This window comes from Amblyomma mixtum, chromosome 9 (genome assembly GCF_055824585.1).
Source record: "Amblyomma mixtum isolate Tamu chromosome 9, ASM5582458v1, whole genome shotgun sequence".
Taxonomy (NCBI): domain Eukaryota; kingdom Metazoa; phylum Arthropoda; class Arachnida; order Ixodida; family Ixodidae; genus Amblyomma; species Amblyomma mixtum.
In genome coordinates this window covers 8,413,978-8,440,396 of record NC_143020.1, presented here as the reverse complement: position 1 = coordinate 8,440,396, position 26,419 = coordinate 8,413,978, and the positions used below count along the sequence as shown (strand labels likewise).

At 48.0% G+C, this 26,419-nt stretch overlaps 1 protein-coding gene across 1 annotated transcript in view; it reads right to left on the bottom strand.

The window, feature by feature from the left end:
- Nucleotides 1-4,393: 4,393 nt before the first annotated feature.
- Rpn9 (regulatory particle non-ATPase 9) overlaps nt 4,394-26,419 on the bottom strand; it is a 39,708-nt gene continuing 17,682 nt past the window's right edge. The window contains exons 7-12 of the mRNA XM_089558907.1: nt 24,161-24,332; nt 20,137-20,216; nt 15,846-15,971; nt 14,555-14,692; nt 8,405-8,521; nt 4,394-4,545 (exon numbers count right to left, since the gene is read on the bottom strand). Of these exons, the coding sequence (XP_089415033.1) occupies nt 4,447-4,545; nt 8,405-8,521; nt 14,555-14,692; nt 15,846-15,971; nt 20,137-20,216; nt 24,161-24,332 (732 nt within the window). The 3' untranslated portion in view covers nt 4,394-4,446. The remainder of the gene's footprint in view (nt 4,546-8,404; nt 8,522-14,554; nt 14,693-15,845; nt 15,972-20,136; nt 20,217-24,160; nt 24,333-26,419) is intronic.

Here is a 26,419-nt window from a genome sequence, read left to right as displayed (position 1 = left end):
TGCTATACCATTACTCATTCTTTGAATGCATGATAACGTTTACTCGAGCAATATTCATTTCGATACCATGGGAAACAAGCCGACGGCTGAGATATCCCGCCGGGGCATGTCCATGAAGGTCAAAGCACCTGCCCAGACATTTCACCAGAGGGATTAGCGGCCTTCTGGGAAGTGGCTTTGTTCCGCCCTCAGTCCCCTCCTTCAAGGCGGCTGTTCGGCGCTCCTTGTCAAGCCAACAAAAGGGATGATCCCCTCGCTGGCGTCGCAGTCTCCCATGGTGGGATAAAGACATGAGTGGGTGGCTCCTTGCCGCCCCGACGATGTTGCTGGCCAACTGCAGGTGACTGGCACCGCAGTCGCTGTGGTCGCCGCGCCGGCAGCATGGCAAGACAACGGGGGCGGCAGGGCAGGAACACGATACCTCGACAATCACTACGAATTGTGCTCGTAGGACAACCAACGTGTAGAATGTAGAATTGTGTGAAATAAGACAGCCACTAACACAGTGAACGTACAAAGTAGGGGACTACTTGACACATCACAGACGTAAAATATTTCCAGTTCTATGTCAAAACTTACATCTCGCCCTATGAGAGCCCGAAAACGGACGTTCGGGAAAATGTGCAAAGGCTTTTGGAAAGGGGGGGGGGGGGGGCGACCGCCCCTTCCGCTCCCCCCCCCCCCCTAAGACCGCCACTGCCAGTTTACCGAGGACTGAGTTCATCACTATTGGCCGGTAGGAAGTAGTGAGGGAAGAGGGACGGTTTGGCTCAGGAAGGAAGATGATCCACCCCCTGCGCCACGCAGAGGGAAAGTGGCCGAGACGGAGGGCACCGTTGAAAAGGAAGAGAAAAAAGGACGGGTGGGCTCGCCGGTTTCTTATCCTGTAAGCATCTGCATTGCTTATAGAAATCACATAATTCCTCAAGTTCAAACAGTGAAGTATCTTGGAGTGATATACGACTCTACTCTTTCCTGGCGGGCACATATTGAGCAAGTTTCTGTAAAAGGAGTTGGGGCAGTTGGCATCCTGCGTAGGCTTTGCAGCGCTAGGTCAGGCATGCAAAGGCACACACTCCTGCTGATATATAAAATGCATGTCCACCCAATTTTGGAGTTCGGCTGTGTTTTGTTCTCAGGAGCTGCTGCTTATAAACTTCGCCCTTTTCTGCTCTTGGAGCGCGAGGCGTTGCGCCTCTGTATGGGACTTCCAAAATATGTAGCCAAAGTTGTCCTGCACCTTGAGGTGCGAATTCCATCTTTATTAGCTAGGTTTCGCCTTTTAACAGTCCAAACCTTTTTAAACTTATGCGACTCACCTGTTCACATCTCCAGTATAATATTTCTTAGTCAACCTGCAGTTTTTTAAATGCCACCTGGTCTTGTTTGCATACTCTGCAGATATGTTGCGTGCAGCATTTCTCCTTGATCCCTTAAACATTCATTTCATAGATCTCCATCCAACGTATAACATCTCTCCTTCAGTCGAGATTGCATTTGATGACATTTTCCCATCGAATGCAAAGCTGCAGCCCTTTCCTCTCCTTCACGGTTTGTTGCAGGACCACCTAAGGTCCTTTCCTTCTCATATTCGCATTACCGCGATATGCCTCGCAGGATCGTGAAAAGGCAGGTGTGGGCATTTTTTCACCTACATTGGGATGGTCCTTTTCTCTCCGGCTTCCTGACTTCACTCCAATTTATCTGGCCGAATTATTAGCAGTAATTGTAGCCTTCCGTAAACTAGATCCTACTATGGATATATGCTCGACTTGCTGCACCCATGCCTGGTTCTCAAAGACGATGTCTGCGAAAGTATTTCGCGAGTTGTCACAGCTGTGGGAGCCGTTACGAGCGAGAGGAACGGGATGTTCTCCCGCATAAGTGGTACGTTGAAGTCTGCCACGAAAATTACCACCGATTCCAAATCTGCCATTTTAAATTATGCCAAGGGCTATATATCCAGCACCGCTGCTCGTTTATTACGCTTCTGGCAACCCCTGCGCCTCCTAACCCACATCTGGACGCCAGCACATGCTGGCCTCCCTGGCAACATGGAGGCTCATTCCCTAGCCCGAGATCTCACATTCCGGACAGGAGTCGAGCCCCCTCTACGGGCCTCGGAGCACCTGCTCTCCTTCCGTGATATTCTCTCGTACTACCGAGACAAACAAAGGAAATACGCACCCCCAGCTCCATCCCTCACCCTAGCACAGGCTGCAGATCGGCGACAACTACAAACCCGGACTGCTCCATACCCAATACTGCTGCACGCCCGATACCCAGACCAATTCCCGTCATCATGCAAACTTTGCGGAAAACCAGGAGACTTCTTACACACCCTCCTCACATGCCCCACCTTCCCTCATCCCCCATCACCAACCGCGGCGGAGTCTTACTGGGAGTCTCTTCTGACCAGCTCGTCCGCTCAAGACCAGCGCCGGATCATCTCCAGCGCTCGCAGAAGGATTGCGCTCCGGGGGCTATCCTTTGCGTTGTAAGGGTGCCTCCTCACATTGAGGGGGCATCCAAGTGCTACCATTTACATCATTGGCAATGAACGTTTTCACCACCACCCCCATAAGTGGTAAGAAATTCTAGCTTGTCTTTATATCTACAAGTCCCCACCCACCCTGCCACCTTGGCAGCGCTTCTGGCTCAAGGTTGTCAATGCCAAAGCATGCAGTGCACATTGTCACTACCACCACATAGCTTAAAGCACGATTGAGGTGTCCACTGTTCCAAGGGGGCAGTTATGCACCTCTCTGGTTCAGGTGTCCACCGAGGTGCATGAGACAGATACTGCGCACTTCCTTTCCTCAAAAACCAATTTATAAATTTTACCCTCTGCTTTCCAAGCTGCCACTCTATTGGTTTCATGTGTTGATTATACCGCTTGTGTAGTGCCTGGGCTCTTGCTGCACGTCCAGCTTGGTGGTGGACTGGGTGCATGTTTTTTGGGAGTGGATGCACTGTTAAAAGCTTCTGGGTGGCCCAGGGGTGGGGTATGTAGGTTGGAGAGCGTTGGTTGGGTTAAGACCAAGGTTCTTAATGATACTGCGGCCTGTGGGGGTAGAGGAGAGGCGTTCAAGTTGTGCTGTACGGTAAGCTTCTGTAAGCTCGGCTAATGTGTTATGTATGCCCATGAGTAAGTTTGTTGTAGGTGTGTCGAGGTAGCTGGAGTGTGGTCCGACGCCCCAGTCATCGATAATTTGCACTACCCTTTACTCACCAACACACATCAAAAGGAGCAGGATGTTTTAAGAGAAAACCTTTCCTTGCAAACAAATAGGCAATTGTTTCCCACAATTTTTACCCTCGCAGTAGCACTACAAACATATAAATAATGTTCAAATCTTTACAAGCAATAAGAGTGAATGCAGTAAATATGTAGATTAATATGGCCACCTTTTTTTTTTTTGGCACGTACTGAAAGTCCTTACTAAAATTCGCGATGCTTACTATTATACAATTTGCTAGTACATATACAATGGCACTGTGAGTGCTAAATACTGTAAAGACACCTCTGCACACAGAGTGAACAAATGCCCCAAAGGTGTTCAGGACCTCCCCCTAACTCAAACACACCAGTAGGACAGAAATCACAAATAGATAAACTAAAGGATAAGACGGGTGCTAGACTTCAGTCCTTCTGAAGCCAATGATGATGAAGGCAACAATTTGTAATCACCAGTTGCTGCTGCTGCCATCTGCTAGCCTCTGCACAGTGGCCACAAAAACTATGTTCCGCGACCCCATTTTTCGCAATAAATAGAAACATACAGGTGTGGAGTGCCTGTAACTGCGTCAACACACCAATAGTTTGACAGTAGGTCTGCAACATGGAATGTTGCTCACCGCATTATCCAATTATCCAATCGTTCAATCTGTCATTGGTGTAGCTGGCACCATCTGTGGAAACTTCATGTAACTGCAAGTATCTAAAAAATTTGCTGAAATAAAAAAACGCTTTTGCCGCAACTCTCTAACGATGAAAATGTGCAGTCATGGTAGAAATACTATACTCTAAATAACGAGTGCTACCATCATCAGCCTGGCTACGCCCACTGCAGGGCAAAGGCCTCTCCCATGTCTCTCCAACTAACCCTGTCCCTCACCAGTTGCGGCCACCGTATTCCTGCAAACTTCGTAATCTCAACGAGTGTTACCAGTACAATATGTTTTAAGAAGAAGCAAATTAAACAGCAACCAGGGGCTACATTCCACTGCATACAACAAAAGGGTGTTTCAGCTCTTTAGCTTTGGCTACATGACCAAGAAATTGTCACAGAGTATGCGAGGCTTCAGAGCGGAGACTCGCAACTGGTATGATCGAGGAGCTCTATTCAATAGCACCCAGACTGATCATCAACCAGATCATGATCAAAGATCAATCGCACGCCACTCTTTATTCGCGCATTGTTGCCCTTCCACTCTGTCCGCAGCTCAGAGAGAGATGATCTCGTGTGCCTTGGACTCCAGCAGCTTCTCCATGGCGGCCACATCCGCATTCCATGCGTCCAGCCGCTTCTTCATGGCCGCAATCTGCACGAAACAAACACACACACGGTGGCTGAGAAATGTTGAATGCCAGAAAGGATTCATTTCCTTGCTATCCTTCATACGTAAAGGCGCATCAGAATGTACCCGTTAAAGCATTAGTTCAGCTTAGAATGTAGTCAGACTGAATCCTCGCAGTTAGCAGTTAAAGCCTAACCGTTTGCACTTTAGTGTGTACATGGTCGAAGTGTCCAGTTCAATAGCAGCACCGTTTACACGGCAAATGACCTTTTTTGCTTTTGGACGTCATTGAACACAAGGACCATTTCATCGAACCTTGCACCATAAATGGTGACTCAGCAAAAAAATGGACCAAAGCAGGATCGTTTTCTGTAAGCTTTACACTAAAGAAGCTACCCGATACCAGCCATCTCCGTCATATTTTGCAGTCCAGATAGTTGTGGATAACAAGGATCTTGATATCGTGTCCTTGTTTTTGACAGCCAGATGTAAAGCGTCACTGTTATGGCTGAAGGTGTTTTAGCTACAAGAGGAGCGTGGTCATTATTAGAGTGCCTTTCCAGTGCTTCTCATTAAGAATCAGCATAGGCAGAGGCAGTGTAAGAGCGGCGGACACCTCTCTCCGATAGAAAAAAAAAAAACAAGCCGCAACATGAGGCAAGGATGTGAAAAGGAGATGGATAGGACAGAACAAAATTCAAACATTTCTCAATCACCAAGCGCAGACTGGAACACCATGACATCGCAAGCACAAGGCCGCCAGTAGAAACTGCGCCCGACTGAGGCCACAAAATGGAAAATTTCAAAATTCATTTCAGCTTCTGGAGAAGAGCTGACACAAGTCGTTGTCGGATGTCCACAAATATATTTGTCAGGACCCGCTCAGCCAGATGGGAGCTCGACGCACCATTCCGTTGTACAGCTCCGAAAATCGTGCTATCGTCATCTGTGGCCAGACTACTGTGGCACGTTACAAGCTGAACCAATGCTGTCTGGCTGCGACATATGGCACAATCAGGACACTGAGAAGAACCTTTGGCAAATGTTTAAGGGGGCACACTGGTCTTTGAGACCAAAAAATGACCAAAAAATCTGTTTTCAAAAAATGAGATTTATGGGATCTTCAGCTATTATTTTCCAACTGTACCCATTTTTTCCTTCAAGGAATCAGCATTTTGACCATCATATTAAATTCAGATCATCGTGTGGGCTGGATTCATGCAGGAGCAGACAATTTAATGGCATGAAAATTTTGGACATCTGCCTGTCTTAGTATGTCAATAGTATCTCAACATCTAGGACAGATAGAGATATCATACGGTTTGCTAAGGGAAGCTGAAGGCACAGTGTGTGTAGTAATCAAAGCATATCTGTTCAATCGCACTTCAAAAATTTATAATTTCGCAAAGTTCTTCGATGCACTACATTCACACCTTGAACGCTGATATTCCAAGTGGTGTAAAATTACTAATGAGGGCAAAATGGGAGAATGGTTTTGATTGTTGAACTCTTTACTCATAATACTATGTAGCTGTGGATTAAAAATGATTTTTTACTGAGCAGCTTTTTTTGCACCAATGAATGACTAATTAAAATTAATTATCTTTGGAACTGACTTATTTATGAGACAGGTAATTTCATTGTTGAAATCAGTATAACTGAGCAAGATGGTACGGTTTCACTAGGATTGGACTAAAAATAAGGAAAACAGGTCTAAGACCAGTGTCTCCCCCCTTAAGCAAAGGCTGACGATGATGATTAATGACTACAGTTTGCATGTTGGTCAACATTCACTGGCAACAGGTTAGAGGTCCATGGATGGTAAACAGAGACTGAAACAGGACATCACCTACAGCTTGACTTCAGACCTAACGCGTTTTCTGCTTTCATTTTTCATCATGTAATGGCTCATGTGATTGCGGAGGCCACACATGTACACAAGAGCTTCCAGGTGCCGCCCACGGATGGCGCCCGAGGCCAAGCTCATCATCATCACATCATCTTTTTTCTCCGCTGCGAGCTTTCGCTATCCATATCGGCATCAGCATATCAGCATCACCAGCTCCAGTTTTTTTTTTTTGTGGCTGTCAAAGAACTGGGATCTGTGGTCAGCTGTGGTAGAATGTTAGTTCATCGTTGTTGTGGCTTTCGTCTGCTGCCACCGAGTGTTGCTACAGTTGAACCCCTTAATAACGAAAGCCCTCAAGAACGAAATTCTCGCGGCAACGAAAAATTCCGGCGCCCCCGGCGAACTCCCATAGGGTTCAATGCATTTGTCCCCTCTCAACAGCGAAGGGTTTTTAAAAAGCAGTCCTGCATTAACGAAAGTTTGAGGTAGTGATCTGCAACATTTTTTCGGCACATCAGCCAGTCGGGAACATAGAATGGGCAAAACTGCAGCAGCACACTCATCTGACAAGTCGGGCCCATTCATTTCACCTGCCAACAAGCACCGGCGCAGCCATTTTTGTTTACTTTCGGTTGGTTCGGTAATGATGATGATAGCAAAGCAATTTTTCTTTTGCTCGCTGAAAGCGGCTTTTTGCTAGCCCGTCTGTTGGCAACTACGCACGCACGTGACGTTTCACGTGACGACACCGCCGGCCAACCTGGGAAGAGCAAGGAACCCTTTCTTTTTTTTTTTCGTTAGTGCGCCGACCACTCTATCTCGCCGATCTCACCGGCCGCCTTGTGCAAGCCGAATTCGCCCGCGACTCGGTTGTGTACAGTGTTTTTTGTTGTTTTTTTGACTGTCGGAAACATGGCGCCTCCTGTAAAGAAGCGCAAGTTTTTGACGCTGCAGGAAAAGGCTGCAATCATCGCCGAAGCTGAAAAAGGCAGAAAGAAGACTGACATTGCGGAGGAGTTCAGTATCCCGTGCAGCTCACTTTCTACGATTCTGAAATCAAAGAATGGCATCATGGCGGCACTCTAGAATGGCGCGCACACTCAGAACAAGACTTTGGCAACGGCGGTCTACGAAGACGTGGACAAAGCCGTATTTCAGTGGTTCCTGAACAAGAGAGCGAACAAGGTGCCTTTGTCTGGAAGCCTTCTGCAGGAAAAGGCGATTGACTTCGCGTGCATTCTGGGGCATGACAACTTTAAGGCGAGCGCTGGATGGCTAAGTCGATTTAAAGCACGGCACTGCATCGTTGCCAAAGTGTTGTCGACGACGACGAAGCTATGCATAGCTTATCAAGCTGCGAAGCCAGAGTCGTCAAGCTCCTGCACAGCAATGTCAAGCAGAGCAAAATGAGCGCCTTTTGGTTCTGGAAGGTAATGGGTCTGCTTATTTGTCCATTTTCGCGACAGCGAAATTCTCACGACAACGAAAAGGTTTTCCTTCCCCGGCAGTTTCGTTATTGCGGGGCTCGACTGTATTTTAGACAATGGGCAAGCACCTTAATAGCTACACAGTTAGAAGTTCACTCTTGAACATGGCAAGCGTGCAGCGGGCTGGAAATTTGACATGGCCAAGAAGTGTGGCAGTTGCGTGCCTAAATTTTCGACTCCAGGCGCCGAGGTTTTCAAGGATCTAAGTGGGGCAGGTTTCCAGCTGGAGATGAAGCTTTCCAAACAGAAGTTTAAAATGAGCATCCCTGAAAACTGTGTGTGGCTGTTCCACGCGATGTCGTAGGTGCTGTGGGTCCACAGCAGCACTAGTGAGGACTAGTAGTCAGTTCAGCAAACACTTTGTTAAAATAAAGGTTGGGGGGCGTCGGCTTGCAATCGTGTAAATACAGTACTGACCACAGTGCCATGTTTGGGGTGCACCTATTATGCGAGTAAATAAATTATTTGATTCTGATTTGAGAGTGTACATAATAAGTGAGCACTGATCAGAATCTCCCTTCCATCGACACAGAGACGGTTGACTCACCTGTTCCCGGGACAGCACCCGTGGCTGCACCCACTGGATGTCCACCTGTCGGTCCACCTGGTCAATGGTGCCCCGCACCAGGCCCAGCGACAGGGCCTTCATCACCAGCAGCTCCACCTGCACAGTAGTGGAATGGCACGTTGGCCATCGCATCAACACGAAAAACAACTGCCACACACTACGGCGTCACAGATGCTGCCGCTAAACTGCTCGCGTGCACGCCGACCGGCTGAACTGGAAACTGTCGATCATTATAAAGTAAAACCTCATTAATACGTACCCGCTTACCAAGTAGTTACGGCTAAAACATAGTTGTGAGAACTCCCCGGCTTGGCCACCACTGAAACCCATGTATTGGCTGACCGCTCAAGGCACAGTGGCTCATCGCAGGCATACTTGCCGTCGCAGTTTGGCAGGCACTGTGCTGTGACGCAAAACATATTCCGCCTTTCCGAAAAGCATTACCAACGTGCGGACCACTGGCAATACAACATTGCAGCCATTTCGGCCATGTTCCGTGAGTGCGGCGATGTCCATGTCAATGAGGAGCCCAGGAAGCATCGGCCGCTTCTGTGTTCTTGCGCGCGAACTCATCACCGAGTAATATCGTCGCCACCCCTATCGCTGCAACCATCCCCGTCCACCTTGCCCATGTGACCTGCCGACCTTAAGGGGGGATGAGGGTCTTGAAAACTTTTTTTTTATTTCTTAATATATCTTGCTGAAAATTGGCATGCATATATATCTTTGAATGCTGATTCCAAATATATATTCAGATTTTAAATATCTCATCTAGAAATGAAGATATGGCAGTATAATTTTTCCCTATATATGTCTTTTCTTACGGGCCGTTATGGTAATTTCTTAACTAAAAAAACTGGTTTTAAAGAAATGGTGTCATTTCCAAGGGTCCATTGCACATCCTAAAGCTAAAGAAATTTTTAAAAAGTCATTATATTGGTCATGAATCAATAACAAAATTGGAAGAAAAAAAAACAATGTGGGAGTAATTAGCTTACATCAGACCTAACTGCTAGTCTATGAGGGTAAATGAAAAACAGAAAGCTTTAGGATGTAGCTGAGGTTTTACTCAAAAAAATGATACCAAGTTCATTAAAATCCGTTCATGCAAACATTATGAAAAGTGCCGTAAGGCAAAGGCATTTGACCAAAAACACAAAGCTGAGAAAATTGCACTCAAAGATTTACTTACTCTGCCACTTTTGTCTATTGGTCATATGGAAAAAATTAATGCTTTAGCATGCAGCCCAGTTATTGCCGAACACAATAAAACCAAACTTACAGAAATCTGTTCAAGTAAAGATTGTGAAAATCTTTATATGGCATTGCCACTTGACAAAAAAAGAGCTCAGAAAGTCACTTGCTACTTTCTTTTAACATTCACAAAAGCCCTGGGCAGTAGTCCTGGGTTCTGTCAAGCTTGTGCTTCTTGGCCATCCTCTTCTTCACCTTTTCGGCATTGGTGTGACCCTTGTCAGACCTGCACAGCCTTTGTTTGTCCTTTTCGAGGCTCCTACGAATGAGGCAGCTCCCAGGACTGTAACCAAGCTGCGCTGCAACAGCTCTGCTAGTTGCTGCCATTCCTTGGTTGAAGCGAGAAACTGCTTCTGCAACAGCCCTTTCAACAGCCAGCAATGAGTCGTGCGTGTTCTTGGAGCTTTGGCTCCAGATGACCGAGTGCAGGCATTCGATGGCGTTCTGGGTCATGCCATCTTTGCAGCGCTCCAAGAGGGCCTCGTTGCCCAGCCTTGCAAAGATTGGCTCAAGTGCAGAGCGAACATGGCCTGGAAGAGGGTTTTTGTGTGGTGGTGGCTCCACTTGGTTTGCCAAAGCACGATTGAAGGCACACCACGAATCAACACCTTGAGGACAGCAACTGTGGTCTGGGGCTTCATCTGTCGATGTCATGTGCAACAGCGTGGCATGCACTGCCTTTTTCATGCCTGCAACATCGTGGCTGTGGCTCCGCAAGGCGTATCCATAGTAGTTGGTAATCTTTTTTATCTTCTCCTGGGTAAGGTTGCCCTTTCCACCAAGAGATTCTCCTTGTGCCTTTTTCTTCTCAACCAAGTTCGAAGAGCTGTCCCCATCCGCTTGTGGACATGGTTCAGGCAATCCTTTTTTTCGATGGATATATATCCATACACTCCTTCCTGGGTCAACGCATGAAAGGTGCGGCTGTCACCATCGGAAAGTATGGTTGTGTACCGCAACCCATTTTTTTCCAGAGACCTATTAAACAAAATCATCGCTGCTTCGGTCTCCATACGGCCGGCATTGCAGTCAATGTTTTTCATGCACTTGTGGTTCGCAGCCCAGTCACCGTAGCCATCATCACTGGGATCAGGTGCCCCTTGGCACCCACGACAGTACCTTGAAAGGACAACGTGGTCGAGTACTAGGCCACTGTACAACTCTATGATGCAGCCAACTGCAATATTTGAATTGTGGCCACGTGTTTTCCATGTGCCATCAAATATAACATCTACATTTCCTGTTGGATTGAGGAAGTTCTCGTAGAGGTCCTTGACCACTTTGACGCTTGCTGCTTCTGTAGCAGTAGCTACTGCCTGGCAAGCTTTCACCATGGTGTCCATGTGCCCCCTGAAAGTCTTGTGGTGAAGACCTCGATGGGAGATGTTCATTGTGGCACAAAAATCTGCTAAGGCAGTCGCTCCCTTCCCTATACTTTGTATACCCTTCATTGCACGCAAATTGACCTCAAAGGGCGTGATGTTTGATTTCCCGGGCACTCGTGGCGACGAGAAGTGCCGCTCAGCGAAATCACAACCTGAACATGTGAGCAGCAACTTCACTGCTAGGCCATATTCTCGCTCGCTGCATTTTGCGAGTTGAAGAGCGGCCATCCCACACTTGGTGCAGCTTGTGGACGCGAACAGCTTCTTCAGTAGAGCCAGATCGATGATGATGTATTCTGTGCCGCCGCGATCGTCGTCTTCACTCACTGCGCTGACGTTCATAAGTTCGAACTTGCGGGAAGTCGCGGACTTATTCGCCAATGAAGTCTTCACGTTGTCTGCGTATTTTTCGCGCTCCGCGCATTCCGCCTCCGTGAAAAACACCGTGTCCAAGCGTTGAGCACGCGAACTCGGTTTAGCCGTGTCCGTCGGCACTGAAGCGACGTGCGGAAACGCCGAAGATGTCGTTAGGCTTAGGTCCGCCGGCTCGGCCGCTTCCGACGACACGGAACTCGAAGCGACTTGCTGCGCACCAAAACTTGACATTTTTGACGAGCTTAGTCCAGGCGCGTCCACCGGCACTGCAGAAACTCGCGGTAAAGAAGTTGGCAGCGATCGGCATGGTCCAGCCGTGTCCACCGGCGAAGTTGACGTTGTCGACGGGGTCGGTCCAGCCGCGCACACTGGCGAAGCTGTTGTTGACGAGCTCAGTCCAGAAAAATCCACCGACGGCACACCAGCTTGCGGCAACACCGAAGCTGTAGCTCTCGACGATGGGGCGCTCTTCTTATTCCATGCGCGTCTCTTTTTGCCGACTGCTTTTCGCGTGCTTACTTTCAAGCGCGCGTCTCGTGCCATCGACACGCGGAACAAAGACACCAGGCAGGAAAATACACGTAAAAGCAAGAAATTCAAGGTTAAAAGAAGCGATTAAGGTTAAAAGACGCGATTCGATAGTCAAAATATTTACAAGAACGATGAGGAAAAAAAGGCAGAACAAGAAATACTAGGAAACAAAGAGGAGCGCGAAAAATACCATGTGCGTGCAAAAGCAGACGACGCGAAGTCAGGAGCGCGTCCGCGAGAGCAGAGAGGAGGCGCAGGCGGCTGGCGAGAGGAGAGCCATGCGTCACGGCCAATCAGAGGGCTGCGTCTCGGAGAAGCGCGCTTTACCCAATCAGCGGCCGCCTCGCGGCAATTTCCCCCTCGAGAACGGACGCCGATCGCTCCGTCGTGCGAGGGACTCCAGCGTTGTGAGAGGCGCCAGAGTGGAGAGCGAGAAACCAGCTTTCAAACGCGACCAAGATGGCGCCGATCGGTTCGCGTCGCGCGGAGCTACGGCGGCTTCAAAATGGGGCAAACTTTCGCGCTTGGCGTTCAGTTTTGGCTCACCGACGTCTCTAAATTGCCGTTTTTTTAATACTTCGAGCAGGAATTGAGCTATAATATTTTGTAGGGACATAGTTGGGACATTAAAGACTTCAAAATCGCAATTTTTGAAAATTGCAATTTTTGACCATTTTTCGCGATTTCAAGACCCGCGTCGCCCCTTAAAGAGGATGCTTGGGTGAGTTGGTACGACATTTTCCTGAATAACAGCGCGAACTTGGACGAAGACTGCAGGAAGACAGCACCGTCTATGTGTCTTCCTTCGGTCCTCGTCCAAGTTTGCGATGTTATTCAGGCTCACGACCTTGCGCCGATCTCGCACTGCGTGCAGTTGCATCGTGGATGTGATGCGAGTTGTCTGCGCGTGTTGTGGTGGCGTCCTTTGTTCCAAGCTGATGCTGTGAGAAGTGTAAAGCAGTTGTTGTGTCAGTGTGTCCACGAATGGCCGGTACTGTGCCAAAACCTACTCGACCGAAGTATCACGTACTGACAGTGAAGGAGAAGTTGAACATTACTCATTCCATTGAAAATGGAACAACGAAGAGTGGACTAGTACATGCGTGGGACTTGCCCTTAACAACAGTCTGAGGCATCTGGAATGCTTGAGAGAAGCTGCAAAGCGGGGCTACATCTCATTTATGAAGAGGTGCCGCTTGAGGGGATCTGCTTTTCCAGACGTGGAAAAAGCTTTGGCTCTGTGGCTTACGAAAGCTAGATACGAAAACCTGCTGGCCACCGGGCACTTCTCGCCGAAAAAACGGAAGTGTTGGCGACCCAGCTGAACTGCGAAAATTTTTCTTGCAATAACGGTTGCTTGTCTAAGTTCAAAGCACGCTACAATATAAGTTCGAGGGTGGTGTGCGGAAAGGCAACACACGCGGACAAGGAGGGTGCCAAAGAATGGAAGAATGGGCTACTGCGCCAACAGTTCGCCAACTACGCCGCGGAAGATGTCTTCAACTACGATGAGTCGGCACTTTTCTACCGATTTCTGCCCAACAGAACGCCGGCATTCAAGGGGGTAAACTGCACCGGAGGCAAGCTTGCAAAAGAAAGAATATCAGTTGCTTTTGCAGTCAACATGACAGGAAGCCACAAGTTGCCACCCCTCGTGATTGGAAGGTACGCCAAACCAAGGTGCTTTAAAGGCGGTCAACTGCTACCAAGCGTTGTTTACAGGAGCAAGCAAAAAGCGCAAATGACAGCCAAGCTTTTGAAGAATTCATCCGGCTGTTTGATCGACGTTTCGTAGCAGAAAAAACAAAAATCCTGCCAGTGCTTAACAATGCATCCTCCCATTTTGAGTTGGAAAATTTTAACACAATCAAGCTCCTCATCTTGCCACCCAGCATCACGGCACTTGTGCAGCCTCTCAAACAAGGCATCACTCGTTTGGCCAAGCATCACTACACGAAGAACCTCCTACACACAATGCTTCTGGTGATGGAAAGCGGGAAAATGTACCTTATCAATTTGCTGGGTGTGCTACATGTAATGCGAAGGCAGGATAACCGCTGGTCCTTAATAAGGGTAACGGAGTGGATTCCAAGAGAAGGCAAGCGTAGAAGGGGGCGGCAGAGAGTTAGGTGGGCGGATGAGATTAAGAAGTGTGCGGGGATACGGTGGCCGCAACTGGCGAGGGACAGGGTTGATTGGAGAGAGGACATGGGAGAGGCCTTTGCCCTGCAGTGGGCATAGTCAGGCTGATGATGATGATGACTGTGACTACAGCGGTGTTGCTGTGTTTTCCCTGCTACCCCAACCAGAGCCACAAAGAAAAAAAAACTTAACTCAGGTCTAACTCTGTGCTTAATAATTCACAAGAAAAACGCTCTTTTCCCTTTTTCTCTTTCTGGTGAAGGCCGACATCATCACCCACAGCCGGCTGCTAGCAAAAGGTAGCTCTCACCTAGCCTGCTTGTCGGCTCACTCTGCTGCCAAAAAACATCGTGGAAAGCACCCGTGTGCTGTCTGCAATGGAAGCTAAAGTATTGAAAGACTACTGTGCTCACGGGTAACGAGAGTAGGCCTAACTCCTCACCTCGTTGAGGGGCAGCCGTGTCTGGGTGGCGATCTCCTCGAAGGACAGGCGGCTGCCTGGCCGCTGGAAGGCCATCTCCATCAGGCACAGGAGGCACATCTTCTGCCGCAGGGAGAGCTCACAGGCCGCCAGGTCCGGCTGGGGGGGGGGGGGGGGAAACCACAGACGTGAATCACACGACAGTACCTTAACCACCACTCATTTTCCGACACTGAAAGGGGCATGAAAACATCTGCTACAAACTTCAACAACAAGTGATGGCTGCTTCGGTGCCATGTTGGTGACTCTGAGTCGTGCTTCCTCAGTGAATTCCACGCGGAAAAGAGTGGCTGCAGCAGCTGCACTCAGCCACGACTCGTTCAATGGAAGTCAAGGGAGCTACACATTCTCCAATAGGGGATATTCAAAATTCCGCAAGTGCGCTTTCCCACATAACTATGTTGCCCCAAAAAAGATGGCCGACTTCGCTATAAAGTAACTACGTGGTCTACAGGACAGGCGCTAAAGGTGTGGATAGAATGTAAGGAACGTATTTTGGAAGAATCAAACAAAAAACCAGTCTTTCTTGCTTTGTTTCAGCTGGAAACGCATGGTCAGCCATCTTGTTTGGGACAACATTGTTATGCGGGAAAGCGCACTTGCAGAATTTTGAATATCCCCTATTACAATCATTTATTGCAGCGCCATCTGCTTCTGTTATGGGCTACTGCGCATGCACAGACCGTTACGAGGTCACCACAAGACCCCAGGAAGTGCCAGCCAGCTGTTCGCAGCCTGCTCCTTTAGGAGCTAGTCAGTGCGTGTACATTAGTGGCACGCAGGAAGTGGATCGCATTGTGCTAAATCTCTCTACTAATGCACGTCACCATTGAGCCAGTTACGGTGCGTGTGCACCGTGGGCAGCGTGGCCACCGATGTCTAGCAGGTACAGAGCAGCTCTGGCATACACACAGAAGTGCAAACATGTGGCATGGAGTCAGGGCCTTGGCTGCACACACACTGCAGTGGTTCCACTGAACCAAAACCACATGTAGCAAGAGCTCCAGAAACATTATTCGCTCACGACGAATACTTCCAAACTTCGAATACCAAACAGTCAGAGCGAACTGAAGATAGAAAACTTTACTATTCGACCAAGTATTCGAAATTACCAAATATTTGCACATGCCTCAGCCCAAGCGCTAATTCACGTCGCTGCACAAGGAGGGCGCTGCTTCCCTTCGATTCTGTCCATGTTACACAGATACCGCAGAACGTGCCGATAACAGCTCTCGCTGTAGAGACAAGGTACCTGTTGGGACCAGGCTGGCCTGAGGGTCTCGTACTGGGCCAGGGAGCCACTGTTGAAGGCCGTCAGCAGCTCCACCACCCACTGGCGATCGGTGCCCTTCAGGCACTCCAGGATCGGGTGGGCCAGCTGCATGGTTCAATTAAAACGATGAATTCAGTCTGCGTTCACCGCTTGAGCACTGTTTTGTATTTTATCATTTTTCAGCAGCTAAGTCAACTAGCGAATGAAGTGGTGACAAATAACTATTCAACTCACTTGCTCCAGGGTTTTAAACTACTCCCTCTACATGAAGGAGTTTATGGCAAAAGGCAAACCTCACCACATTCATGTGACCCCCTCCCACTAATGCCACCCATCAACAGATTACCCCTTTCAGGCACACATTATGTTCCACTATCGTGAAACATCTGTGTGTGATACCTAGAACCCCTCTTTTCACAAAACACAAATGGCTCAAAAACTTCAGAAATTCATGCACGCTGCACAATTCTGTAGTCATGGAACTGCATCCCTACTTTAAAAAAAAAAAAACAGATTTATGCCCAATTAAATATTTTCATTTATTATCAAAGGCTGTTTCCACAAAGAAGGAAGTGTCCTTTAGTAAAACACTCCACTGGCGTAAGAGAAGAAAGTTATAGCAAGGACAGACAGGCCGGCAGACGTATGTGAAATATCTACTCTCGCAAAAAAAGACCTGTTGAAACACTTTCTTCCCTCACAATAAGCCCTCCCCCCCAAATTAATGCCAACTTTTCTAGAAAAAAAAAAAAAAAGTGGGCAATGATTTGGTTTTTGGTTTTTATGGGGTTTAACGTCCCAAAGCGCCTAAGGCTATGAGAGACGCCGTAGTGGAGGGCTCCGAAAATTTCGACCACCTGGGGTTCTTTAACGTGCACTGACATCGCACAGTACATGGGCCTCTAGAATTTCTCCTCCAAAGAAATTCAACCGCCGCGGCCGGGATCGAACCCGCGTCTTTCGGGCCGGCAGCCGAGCGCCATAACCACTCAGCCACCGCGGCAGCAAAGTGGGCAATGACCTATGGCAGTCAGAATCCCGTCTGGAGAGCTGGTCAACTGTGCAACGATCAAAACCTCTAACCCCACACACACCAAGAAGACAGCAACTGCCCTCACTATGGCAACTAACCCAAAAGCTGCAATCAAGATGGACTCGCAAAATGCCTGTCGCTGCCACACTAAAGTGGTAATCCACACAACAGGACTCTCCCTCTTGACCAAGCATCACCCAGAGTTAGCCACAGTCATTTGGTTTCTGGGTTATCTGGAACCACCGTAGGAAAGTGAAGCTGTTCGCAGGCATGCCCCAGCTCTTCTTTACTGGGCCTCCATCCCAGAGTGCAAGGACTTAGTTGCCTCAGTGTCTATGCCAACTATTTTGCACACACTAGAAAAGCTTAGCAAACATACCCTACACCCCACAAAACAGTAAGCAAGGCTGCAGAACTCACACCAACACACAGAACACACCACACAAACACTTTCCCCACACCATCGAAGCTACACCAGTGGTACCTGACTGATGCTGCACACACCACACTGGCCAAATTCATGATCATCGTCATCAGCCTGACTATGCCCACTGCAGGGCAAAGGCCCCTCCCATGTCTCTCCAATTAACCCTGTCCTTCGCCAGTAGCGGCCGCCATATACCCCGCAAACTTCTTAATCTCATCTGCCCACATTACTTTCTGCCGCCCCCTGCTACGCTTGCCTTCCCTTGGAATCCACTCCGTTACCCTTAAGGACCAGCGGTTATCTTGCCTTCGCATTACATGCCCTGCCCAAGCCCATTTCTTCCTCTTGATTTCAACTAAGATGTCATTAACCCGCGTTTGTTCCCTCACCCACTCCGCCCGGTTCCGATCTCTTAACGTTACACCTATCATTTACCTTTCCATAGCTCGCTGCGTTGTCCTTAACTTGAGCTGAACCCTCTTTGTTAGCCTCCACATTTCTGCCCCATAGGAGAGTAGCGGTAAGATACACCTGTTGTATACTTTTCTTTTGAGGGATATTGGTAACCTGCCATTCATGATCTGAGAGAACCTGCCATATGCGCTCCACTCCATTGTTGTTCTCCTAGTTATTTCTCTCTCATGATCGGGATCTGCGGTCACCACCTACCCTAAGTAGACATATTCTCGTACCACTTTCAGCACCTGGCCACCAATTGCGAACTGCTGTTCCCTTGCTAGGCTGTTGAACATTACTTTGGTTTTCTGCATGTGAATTTTAAGACCTACCGTATTTGCTCACATAATGATCGCACTTTTTTTTAAAAAAAAGTTGGCGCAAATACGCGGGCTAGATTTTTTACAAAAAATTTTTGACCACCGAAAACGCAAACAAGTTGCAGGCAGACAACCTTTGTCACAAGGGCGCGCTACCCGCGGTTACGCCACTAAACGCGCTTATCGTGAACCGAGCTCGGGAATCTCGGCTTACATCGTTAACCGAGAAGGTAGAGCGCATGAGCTGGCCCGCTTCAAGAACGTACTTTCTTCGCACTAAATCGCGTTCCAAGAGCAACGCATCAAAATAGGCAGTGTGTAGGGCTGTGCGATGGCGCTTTTATGCAGCCTTCGACAGTGTTCAACAGCAACGTCCCGCGGCGCTCAAGCTACGCGTTTTACCGCCGTTACGCCGTAAAATGTCCGGTCCCTGCCGCATCGTTGATGTACTTAGGCGACACATTCGCAACGCTCGGAGCACCGGATTCTGCGCTCTTACCACAATGGTGCCGCCCGTGAGCGCGATGGACGACGGCGCTCTGTACTCCATAGTCGTCGCTAGGCCTAACTTGTTTCGTATCGAAGCCACAGTGGACGGCGCTTTTGAACTGACCAAAGCTATAATGAATGTTCTATTTGTGGCGCTGCATCACTGACAAGCTAATTGTTTCATATTAAAAGAAATATATGCGATCGATTTCAGCGACGCTTTAGCAGCGGAGCTGGCGTGCAAGCAGATCGGGTCAGTTGTGCTGCAGCGGCGGCACCTGCTACGCGGCTGCGAACGTAAAACTAGCTTGTATCGCAGTTATTACTCCTACCAGCAACTCGGTACAGGCCAGCGATCCTCAAGGAGGATTCATTTTCGACGTTCCCGTATCCCAGGGCTTATTATTTACGGGAACAATAAAGTTTAGCCGAATCACCGCTTCACTTGGTTCGTTGCACCGCGACCCAGAACAGTGGCGAGCCGTGATCTGAGATAACCACAGTTAAGTTGGGAGCCTGGTCTTGAAAAGAAAATTTTTCGTACTCTAGTCACAGTTATGAAATTTACAGGGCATATGTATTTTTGTGTGCCTATTCTAAATATGTCATTTAATTTCATGTATTTTGGGAAGAGCTTTGAAAAAATATTTTTTGCACGAAACTTGCTGAAATGTATGCCATTGGATTCTCTTGACACCAAGGAATGCAATAAGGGTAAAATTATCATCCTGGCTATCACAGAACCTGAGTTATGGGCTACTGAAGCTGCCACTTCAGAAACAGAAATACACACTTCTCATTTCTGAAGCGACAACTTCAAAACCCTAAAACTTAAGTTCGATGTTAGGCAGGAAGATAATTTTACCCTTACTGCATTCCTTGGTGTCAGGAGAACCCAATGGCATACATTTCAGCAAGTTTCGTGCAAAAAATTTTTTTCAAAGCTCTTCACAAAATACATGCATAAAAATTACTCAAGTGCTCTAGGAATTGTTTTACATGAAAATAAATGACATACGTAGAATCGGCACACAAAAATACATATTCCCTGAAGATTTCTTAACTGTGACTCCTTTAATAAAATTTTTTTTTTCAAGACCAGGCTCCCCCCTTGAGTTCGGTATTCGCGATTAGGCATAACCGCATTTAGACTGCCCGTGCGACTGCAGGTCAGCCAACAGGCGACTTCCGCTGCAATGCTGACAGAGCAAGATTGTCATCTGCACGTGCCATCTGTCAGACAGACAGCAAGTACGATCATCGTCGGCTAGACTCAGCATCGTCGACAAATTGCAGCAGCAAGCTCGGGGTGCGATCATTACGGAGGGAATAAAAAAAAATGGAATTTTGCCAACAAAATTCGGGGGTGCGATCATAATGCGAGTGCGATCATTATGCGAGTAAACACGGTACTGTTCCGCGTTCCGTGTCTAGCTCATTGATCATGCTTTGCAGTTCATGTCCTGAGTGGCTTAGCAAGGCAATGTCATCAGCGAATCGAATGTCATAGCAAAGCGAAGCGCCAGAAAGAAGCAGTGCGCTCACCAGTTCGCCAAAGTTGTAGACGCCTTCCCCCAGCAGGGCAGCCAGGCAGAGGGCAAAGGCTCGCTGCCGCTGCTCATCCACTGCACACAATACGATAAGGATGATCGCTTTTATCTAGCGTATTTTCCGGTGTATAAGACGCACCCTTGTATAAGACGCACCCCCCATATATGCAAGCTGTCATTGAAAAAGTTATTATATAAGACGCACCCGTGTATAAGACGCATCCCAATTTACCCAGTTAGGCTAGTGAGGCTTAATTAAACATGCTTGTGCGACCATTGCAAAATGCACCTTACCTGTGAGAAGTTCTTAAGCACCGCTAAGTGATCGAAAAAGGCAACACTCACGCCATACCCACCCACGTTTTAGCAAAAAAAGAAAAAAAGAACGAAGGAACTCTCCTTATGTCCATAAGAACATTTTATATTAACTTAAAACCTTCGAAGTCTTGATATTAAGATGTGCTATCAAAAAGCACGCCCATTTCTGTAGGCGACCCAGCTGAAACTTTTTGTTCGCACTACGTACATGGAGCAAACAAAGTTGCAAATGGTGACTGAAAGAAACGCCGGCTTGTCTTGACAATGGCGAGAAACGCGATTGCCACCATCTTTTGGCATTTCACATTACTTTTGCTTGGGGCCTGCAAAACGGTCGCGGGTTTATGATTCCGGAAGTCGTCATCCCCACCGTTTAATAATAAAGTTGCTCTCGGTGGTCCCTGTATTGAAGTATTAACCGTGTTAAAACCGCGTTATTAGTAGTGATGTTTTTTCGGTGAAAAAAGCTTGAACATGGACCTGAGTAATATCTGAACTCGCAAAAAAAAAAACAGAAAAAGTTGCATATAAGACGCACCCTTGTACAGGACGCACCAGCAAGATTTTTGAAAAAAAGCCGTGTCTTATATACCGGAAAATGCAGTATATTTTTCATTCCACTTCACAGCAAAGATGTCAGGGTGGCTCGCACTTTCGCCACTGCCAATAACCGCACCACCAACAGATACAAAACCACGGGTGCCTCCTTTGGCTAAACAACCAGTTCGTTTACGTCGAAATTTTAAGCACACAAACACCCACCACAGTGGTGCATTGGCCACGGCATTATATGTTTTCCCAATGCCAGTGGATCCAAGAGGAAACTTCCTTGAAAGCAGTAACTTTATGTGCATCGCGTTCTAGCGAAAATCTAAAAAACAAAACCTGCTTTCACAGCTTCATCTTGGTCCTGCAGCAATAAACGCCTGCATGAAAACAATGGCTGCTTAAAGGTGATGCCCGCATCAAAGCACCAATGGGCGTGGTCAGCGCCATTTCCAACCATCTCTGACAGCTCACATGGGTGCACTGTGTGGAGGATGCAATCTTCGGGAGTCCTTGCTGTTTTTATTTTAGAGCAACATAAAAAGATTTCTGCCCCCACCAAGTTTACCAGCTATGCCTTCTTATTAAACAGTGCAATGTGCTGAGTTGTGCTAGTCTTCTCGGGCACTGCACCTCCGTCCCGATTCCTCACCACAATCTTGCACCAACGGGACCAAATCTGGTGGTGCTGCCAGGACTTCTCATTCCGCTTCAATTATCTTACCCCTCGGGATCAAAGGCAATAAAGAAGGGGAAGAGCATGGTGAAAAAAAAAAAAACATATCACAAGCATATAAAACTAAATGTACTGTAAAAAAAATATACGTTGAATGAACCTGAATATACAATAAGTTAAAAAGTACCGTATAAACCAATGCAAGAGCCACACCCTGTTTTCCCAAAGGAAATGTTTCAAAAAAATAAAATCTATGTGTACCGTATGTATTCGAATCTAGGCCGATAGTTTTTTCAAAAAAATGAGATGTAGAACTCTTATGTCGGCTTAGATTCGAGGATTTCGTTTCGAGGTTTCGTATTCGTAAAATACGAATAAATGTAGCACGCAGGTGGCGCCCCCCCAAAACGCCAACGAAAGACAGCACTGTAGCCGTTGCTATCCGTAGCTGATACTGATCAAAGCAGACATGAGCACTGGCTGCCATTTTGGCCTTGTTCTGTTCTCGTGCGGTGGCGTGAGCACATTCGCAGAAGTGAAGTTTTCGTGCATGGTTTTTATCACCAACACCATGGCACCAAACAGGCGGTGCCATTATAGTGCCGCCTTCAAGCGGAAAGTTATACTCGCTGCAGAGCAGTCGTCAAATCTTCAAGCCGGGCGGGACTTCGGCGGCTGATCCCGGGCTGGCGTTGCATATGTCTCCTCGCCCAAACGCCAGCTCGGGATCAGCCTGAGCGGGTTCCTGGCAATAAATGTCGTTTGCGTGCTGTACCTCTTGTTCGCAGTTGTTTTTCCGGCCGGCCTACAATCGAGGTAAGTTTTTTTTTTTTCTGTGACCTTCAACTTTCGGGTCTCGGCTTAGAATTGTGGCCGGCCTAGATTCGAGTAAATACGGTAAGCCTGCACCCGAACTTTCCATGACCCACGTGGGAAGAGCTTTCTAAATGCACGTGCCGAGGCCTCCGTGATCAGCTCCGGCTGCGAGCAACACTGTGCTTGATCGCGGAGGCCACGCACAGGAGCTTCCAAGCGCACAGGAGCTTCCAAGTGCCGTCCACAGATGGTGCCTGAGGCTGCGGATCATCACTATTTTTCCTCCCCCGCAAGCTTCCGCTACCCACATCGCCACCAGCATTGCCAGCTCCAGCTTTTTGTGGCGTGTTAGCTTGCTAGTTCATCGCAGTTGTGGCTTTCGCGTGCTGCCACCGAGCGTTGCAGTTTTAGCAGCACGACGGGCAAGCACCTTAATAGCTACACGGCTCGGAGTTAGCTCTCAAACACGGTAAGCATGTGGCGGGCAGGAAATTCAACATGGCTGAGAAGAGCTTCCGGTGATAGGGCAACCAAAAGGATGCAGCGAGGAACACAAGTTGCAAAAAGCATGCTTTCCAAGGCAAACTGTGTGGGTTTCCCGAACTGGAAGAAGAGCTGCTCTGCTACGTGATGGAAGCGCAGAACAGCAGCTACGCATGGACACCGGACATGCTGCTCGGCTTCTTGTGGCATGAGCGTGCACCAGAGCACAGCACCAGCTGCGGAACTGCTACGTGTTGACAGCGGACAGGCTGTGCGACTTGTGGCTGAGCATGCATCAGAGCTCACACCAGCTTGGAGTCAAAATACTCCGGGAGTGACCACTGAACGCAGAATAAATGCCACTCATTCCATGATTGGTACGCTCCCACTAAACAAAAAAATTACTTCTTTCACACATCAAGTGTGTGGTTTGCATAACGAAAATTGGCCCTCAAATCTGGAAAAAAAAGTGCGGCCCTTACATGCATTTATACGGCAATGCGAAAAAGTTGGTTATCAAAAAATATTCGTGAGCCCTGTGGGAACTGAGAGTTTTGCGGTACAGAGTATGAACGGTTGAGTAAAATCTTGCATTCTTTATGATTCAATGCCCACTTTATGAGGATGGTGGTCTGATATGTACTGAGGATAACGCATGAGATTATGGCGCAGCATAGGGTGATAGGGGTAGGGCACAGTCATCATCATCATCAGCCTGACTACGCCCACTGCAGGGCAAAGGCCTCTCCCACGTCTCTCCAGTTAACCCTGTCCTTCGCCAACTGCGGCCACCGTATCCCCGCAAACTTCTTAATCTCATCCGGCCACCTAACATTCTGCTGCCCCCTGCTACATTAACCTTCTCTTGGAATCCACTCTGTTGCCCTTAAGGACCAGCGGTTATCTTGCCTTCGCATTACATTCTCTGGCCAAGTGCATTTCTTCCTGTTGATTTCTACTCTGATATCGTTGACCCCACGTTTGTTCCCTCACCCACTCAGCCCGCTTCCGATCTCTTAACGTTACACCTATCATTTTTCCTTTCCATAGCTCGCTGCATTGTCCTTAACTTAAGCTGAACCCTCTTTGTTAGTGGTGCAGGGTGAAAAAGGCTGAGACGGAATGTTTCCCTTTCTTTCCCCCTGCGCATCTGTCGACGAGAGAGAGAGAGACAACGCACGGGGTATGCGCTGCAGGGGGGTGCACCCCAGGAAGCGCAGGGCGTCCCGGTAGTAGGCCTGGTGGTCCCCCATCTGCTGGTGGTAGTCGCTGCACAGCTGGTAGAAGCGGCCGTGCACCTCCGTCACCCCGGGCAGGGCCTCCGCCTGGGACTCCGTCTCCTCCAGCACCTTCTGCACTCGGCACCACACAACGATCACTGAGCAACACCGAGTTTCCTTTTTTTGTATTTTTTAAGAATTTTTATGTGCTCCATTGCCCATATGCATGGTGAAGTCCAATAGAGGATATGAGAGCGCAAAACGGCAACACGAACGAGTAAGGGAACAGGACGAGCGCTGCACTTTCAACAGGACTTATTCAGGAAGAACGTTTATACAGCCTCTGCCCTTATCCATGCTCTTAATCGCAGACATTCACCTCTCACAGATATGTATCATGAAACAGCATTTCACTGTGGCGAACAACAACTGACATGTCACCAATGCAACTATCACCTCTCTTCTTGATATACAGTCAAGTCCACTTATAACAATACTGGTTATAACAATATATCGGATATAACAATGGTCGGTCATAGCACCATCAGCTTTGCCATGTGTTCTATGGTAAAATAAACTGCTTATAGCAATGCTGTCAGGGCACATTATTGGTTATAACAATTAAATCTGGTAATTGAGCGTCAGCCATTGCAGAAAAAGAAAGAAGGAAATGCTACAACCACACCAGCAAAACCATGCTTACAACACAAAAGCGTGCATGTGTGGGGCTGACCAATGGACTAAGCTGGCGCAGCAACGCCACGAAAGCAAAAGAGGCAGGCGTCATCGCGTCAGGAGAGCTGCTGCATTGCTACATTGGCTACGCACGCCATGCGTACCCCTAATCATTCAGTGCAGCGCGCGTGCATGCAGCCAGCGCGGTTTTTCTCTTGTCAGCTGTCACCGCACCCTTGGTTCTGCATGCTTCTTGAATTTCCCATAAGAATAGCTTCCAAAAAGCCGGCTTGATTCCTGTGACGTGGAGGTGCGCAAAGGTACCGGTGGCGCAGTTATGGCGGTGCTTTGGTCATCGGTGAACGGTGAACATTGTTCCGGTTCCCTGAAGTTAGATTCAACAAGCTTTTACAGGCATTAGAACAATCAAACCCCTCTGGGTATTTACTGTCAATATATGCTCTGAAGTTTGTCATCCTTTCTTTTTTTCGGCACAACCCTGTTATAACAATTATTGGTTATAACAATGGTATTTCCATGGCACTTGAATATTGTTATAAGTGGGCTTGACTGTAGAAGGCTTCCACAGTTCTGTCCTATCTCGGAGAGCTGAGATAGGACAGAACGTGGGGTTGTGGTGAAGCGAGGTGATAGTTGCATTAATGACATGTCAGCTGTTCTTCGCCACAGTGAAATGCTGTTTCATGATGCACAGCTGTGAATGTTTGTCAACTGCAATTAAGAGTATGGATAAGGGCAGAGGCTGTATAAACGTTCCCCCTTGAATAAATCCTGTTGAGAGAGCAGTGCCCGTCCTGTTTCCTTACTCGTCCGTGTTGCCGTTTTCCGCTCTCATGTCTTTCACGAATACGCACCAACAAGCCCAGCTGCAAGTACTTCTAAGTCCAATCGACACTAAGAAATGTGTTTGTCGCAGTTCTAATGGAGCAAGGCCCAGCAAATAAGGTAAATTTATGGTACAAAATTGGGCGGACACTTCAGCTCGGCCCCTAAAGGTATAACGCGACAGCAGTTCCTCTTGTCCATGCAGACACGGACTGCGTTTCCTCTTTCACAGTCACAATCACTGCATGAAAGATCGCGAGACATTACATATAAAGGCCCGCTTTAACCAAGCACTACGAACGTGCCTGTGTGGCATAGCGATAGCAACTCTGTCTCGCAACCCGAGGATCAGGGGTTTCTGAAGCACCGCTGGTGTGGCTGGCGCCATCTATGGGAGCCTGTTGTAACTGCTATGCTTTCGACCAGTCCCAATTTTTCTGTCACACTGACAGGAATGCCGACATCGGCTTTTCTGTGACACCAAGGCCTTTACACTTTCGCAAAAAAAAAAAAAGGCAGTGAAGCACCAGTTAAGCAAGATCTGCTTTTAATCATGCAAGATCTACCGTATTTACTCGCGTAATAGGTGCACTCGCATAATAGGCGCTCCCCTAGTTAGGGCGCGAAAAATCAGATTTTTTTATTTCCGCGCATAATAGGCGCACCCCGAACTTGGCACTGTGATCAATACTGTATTT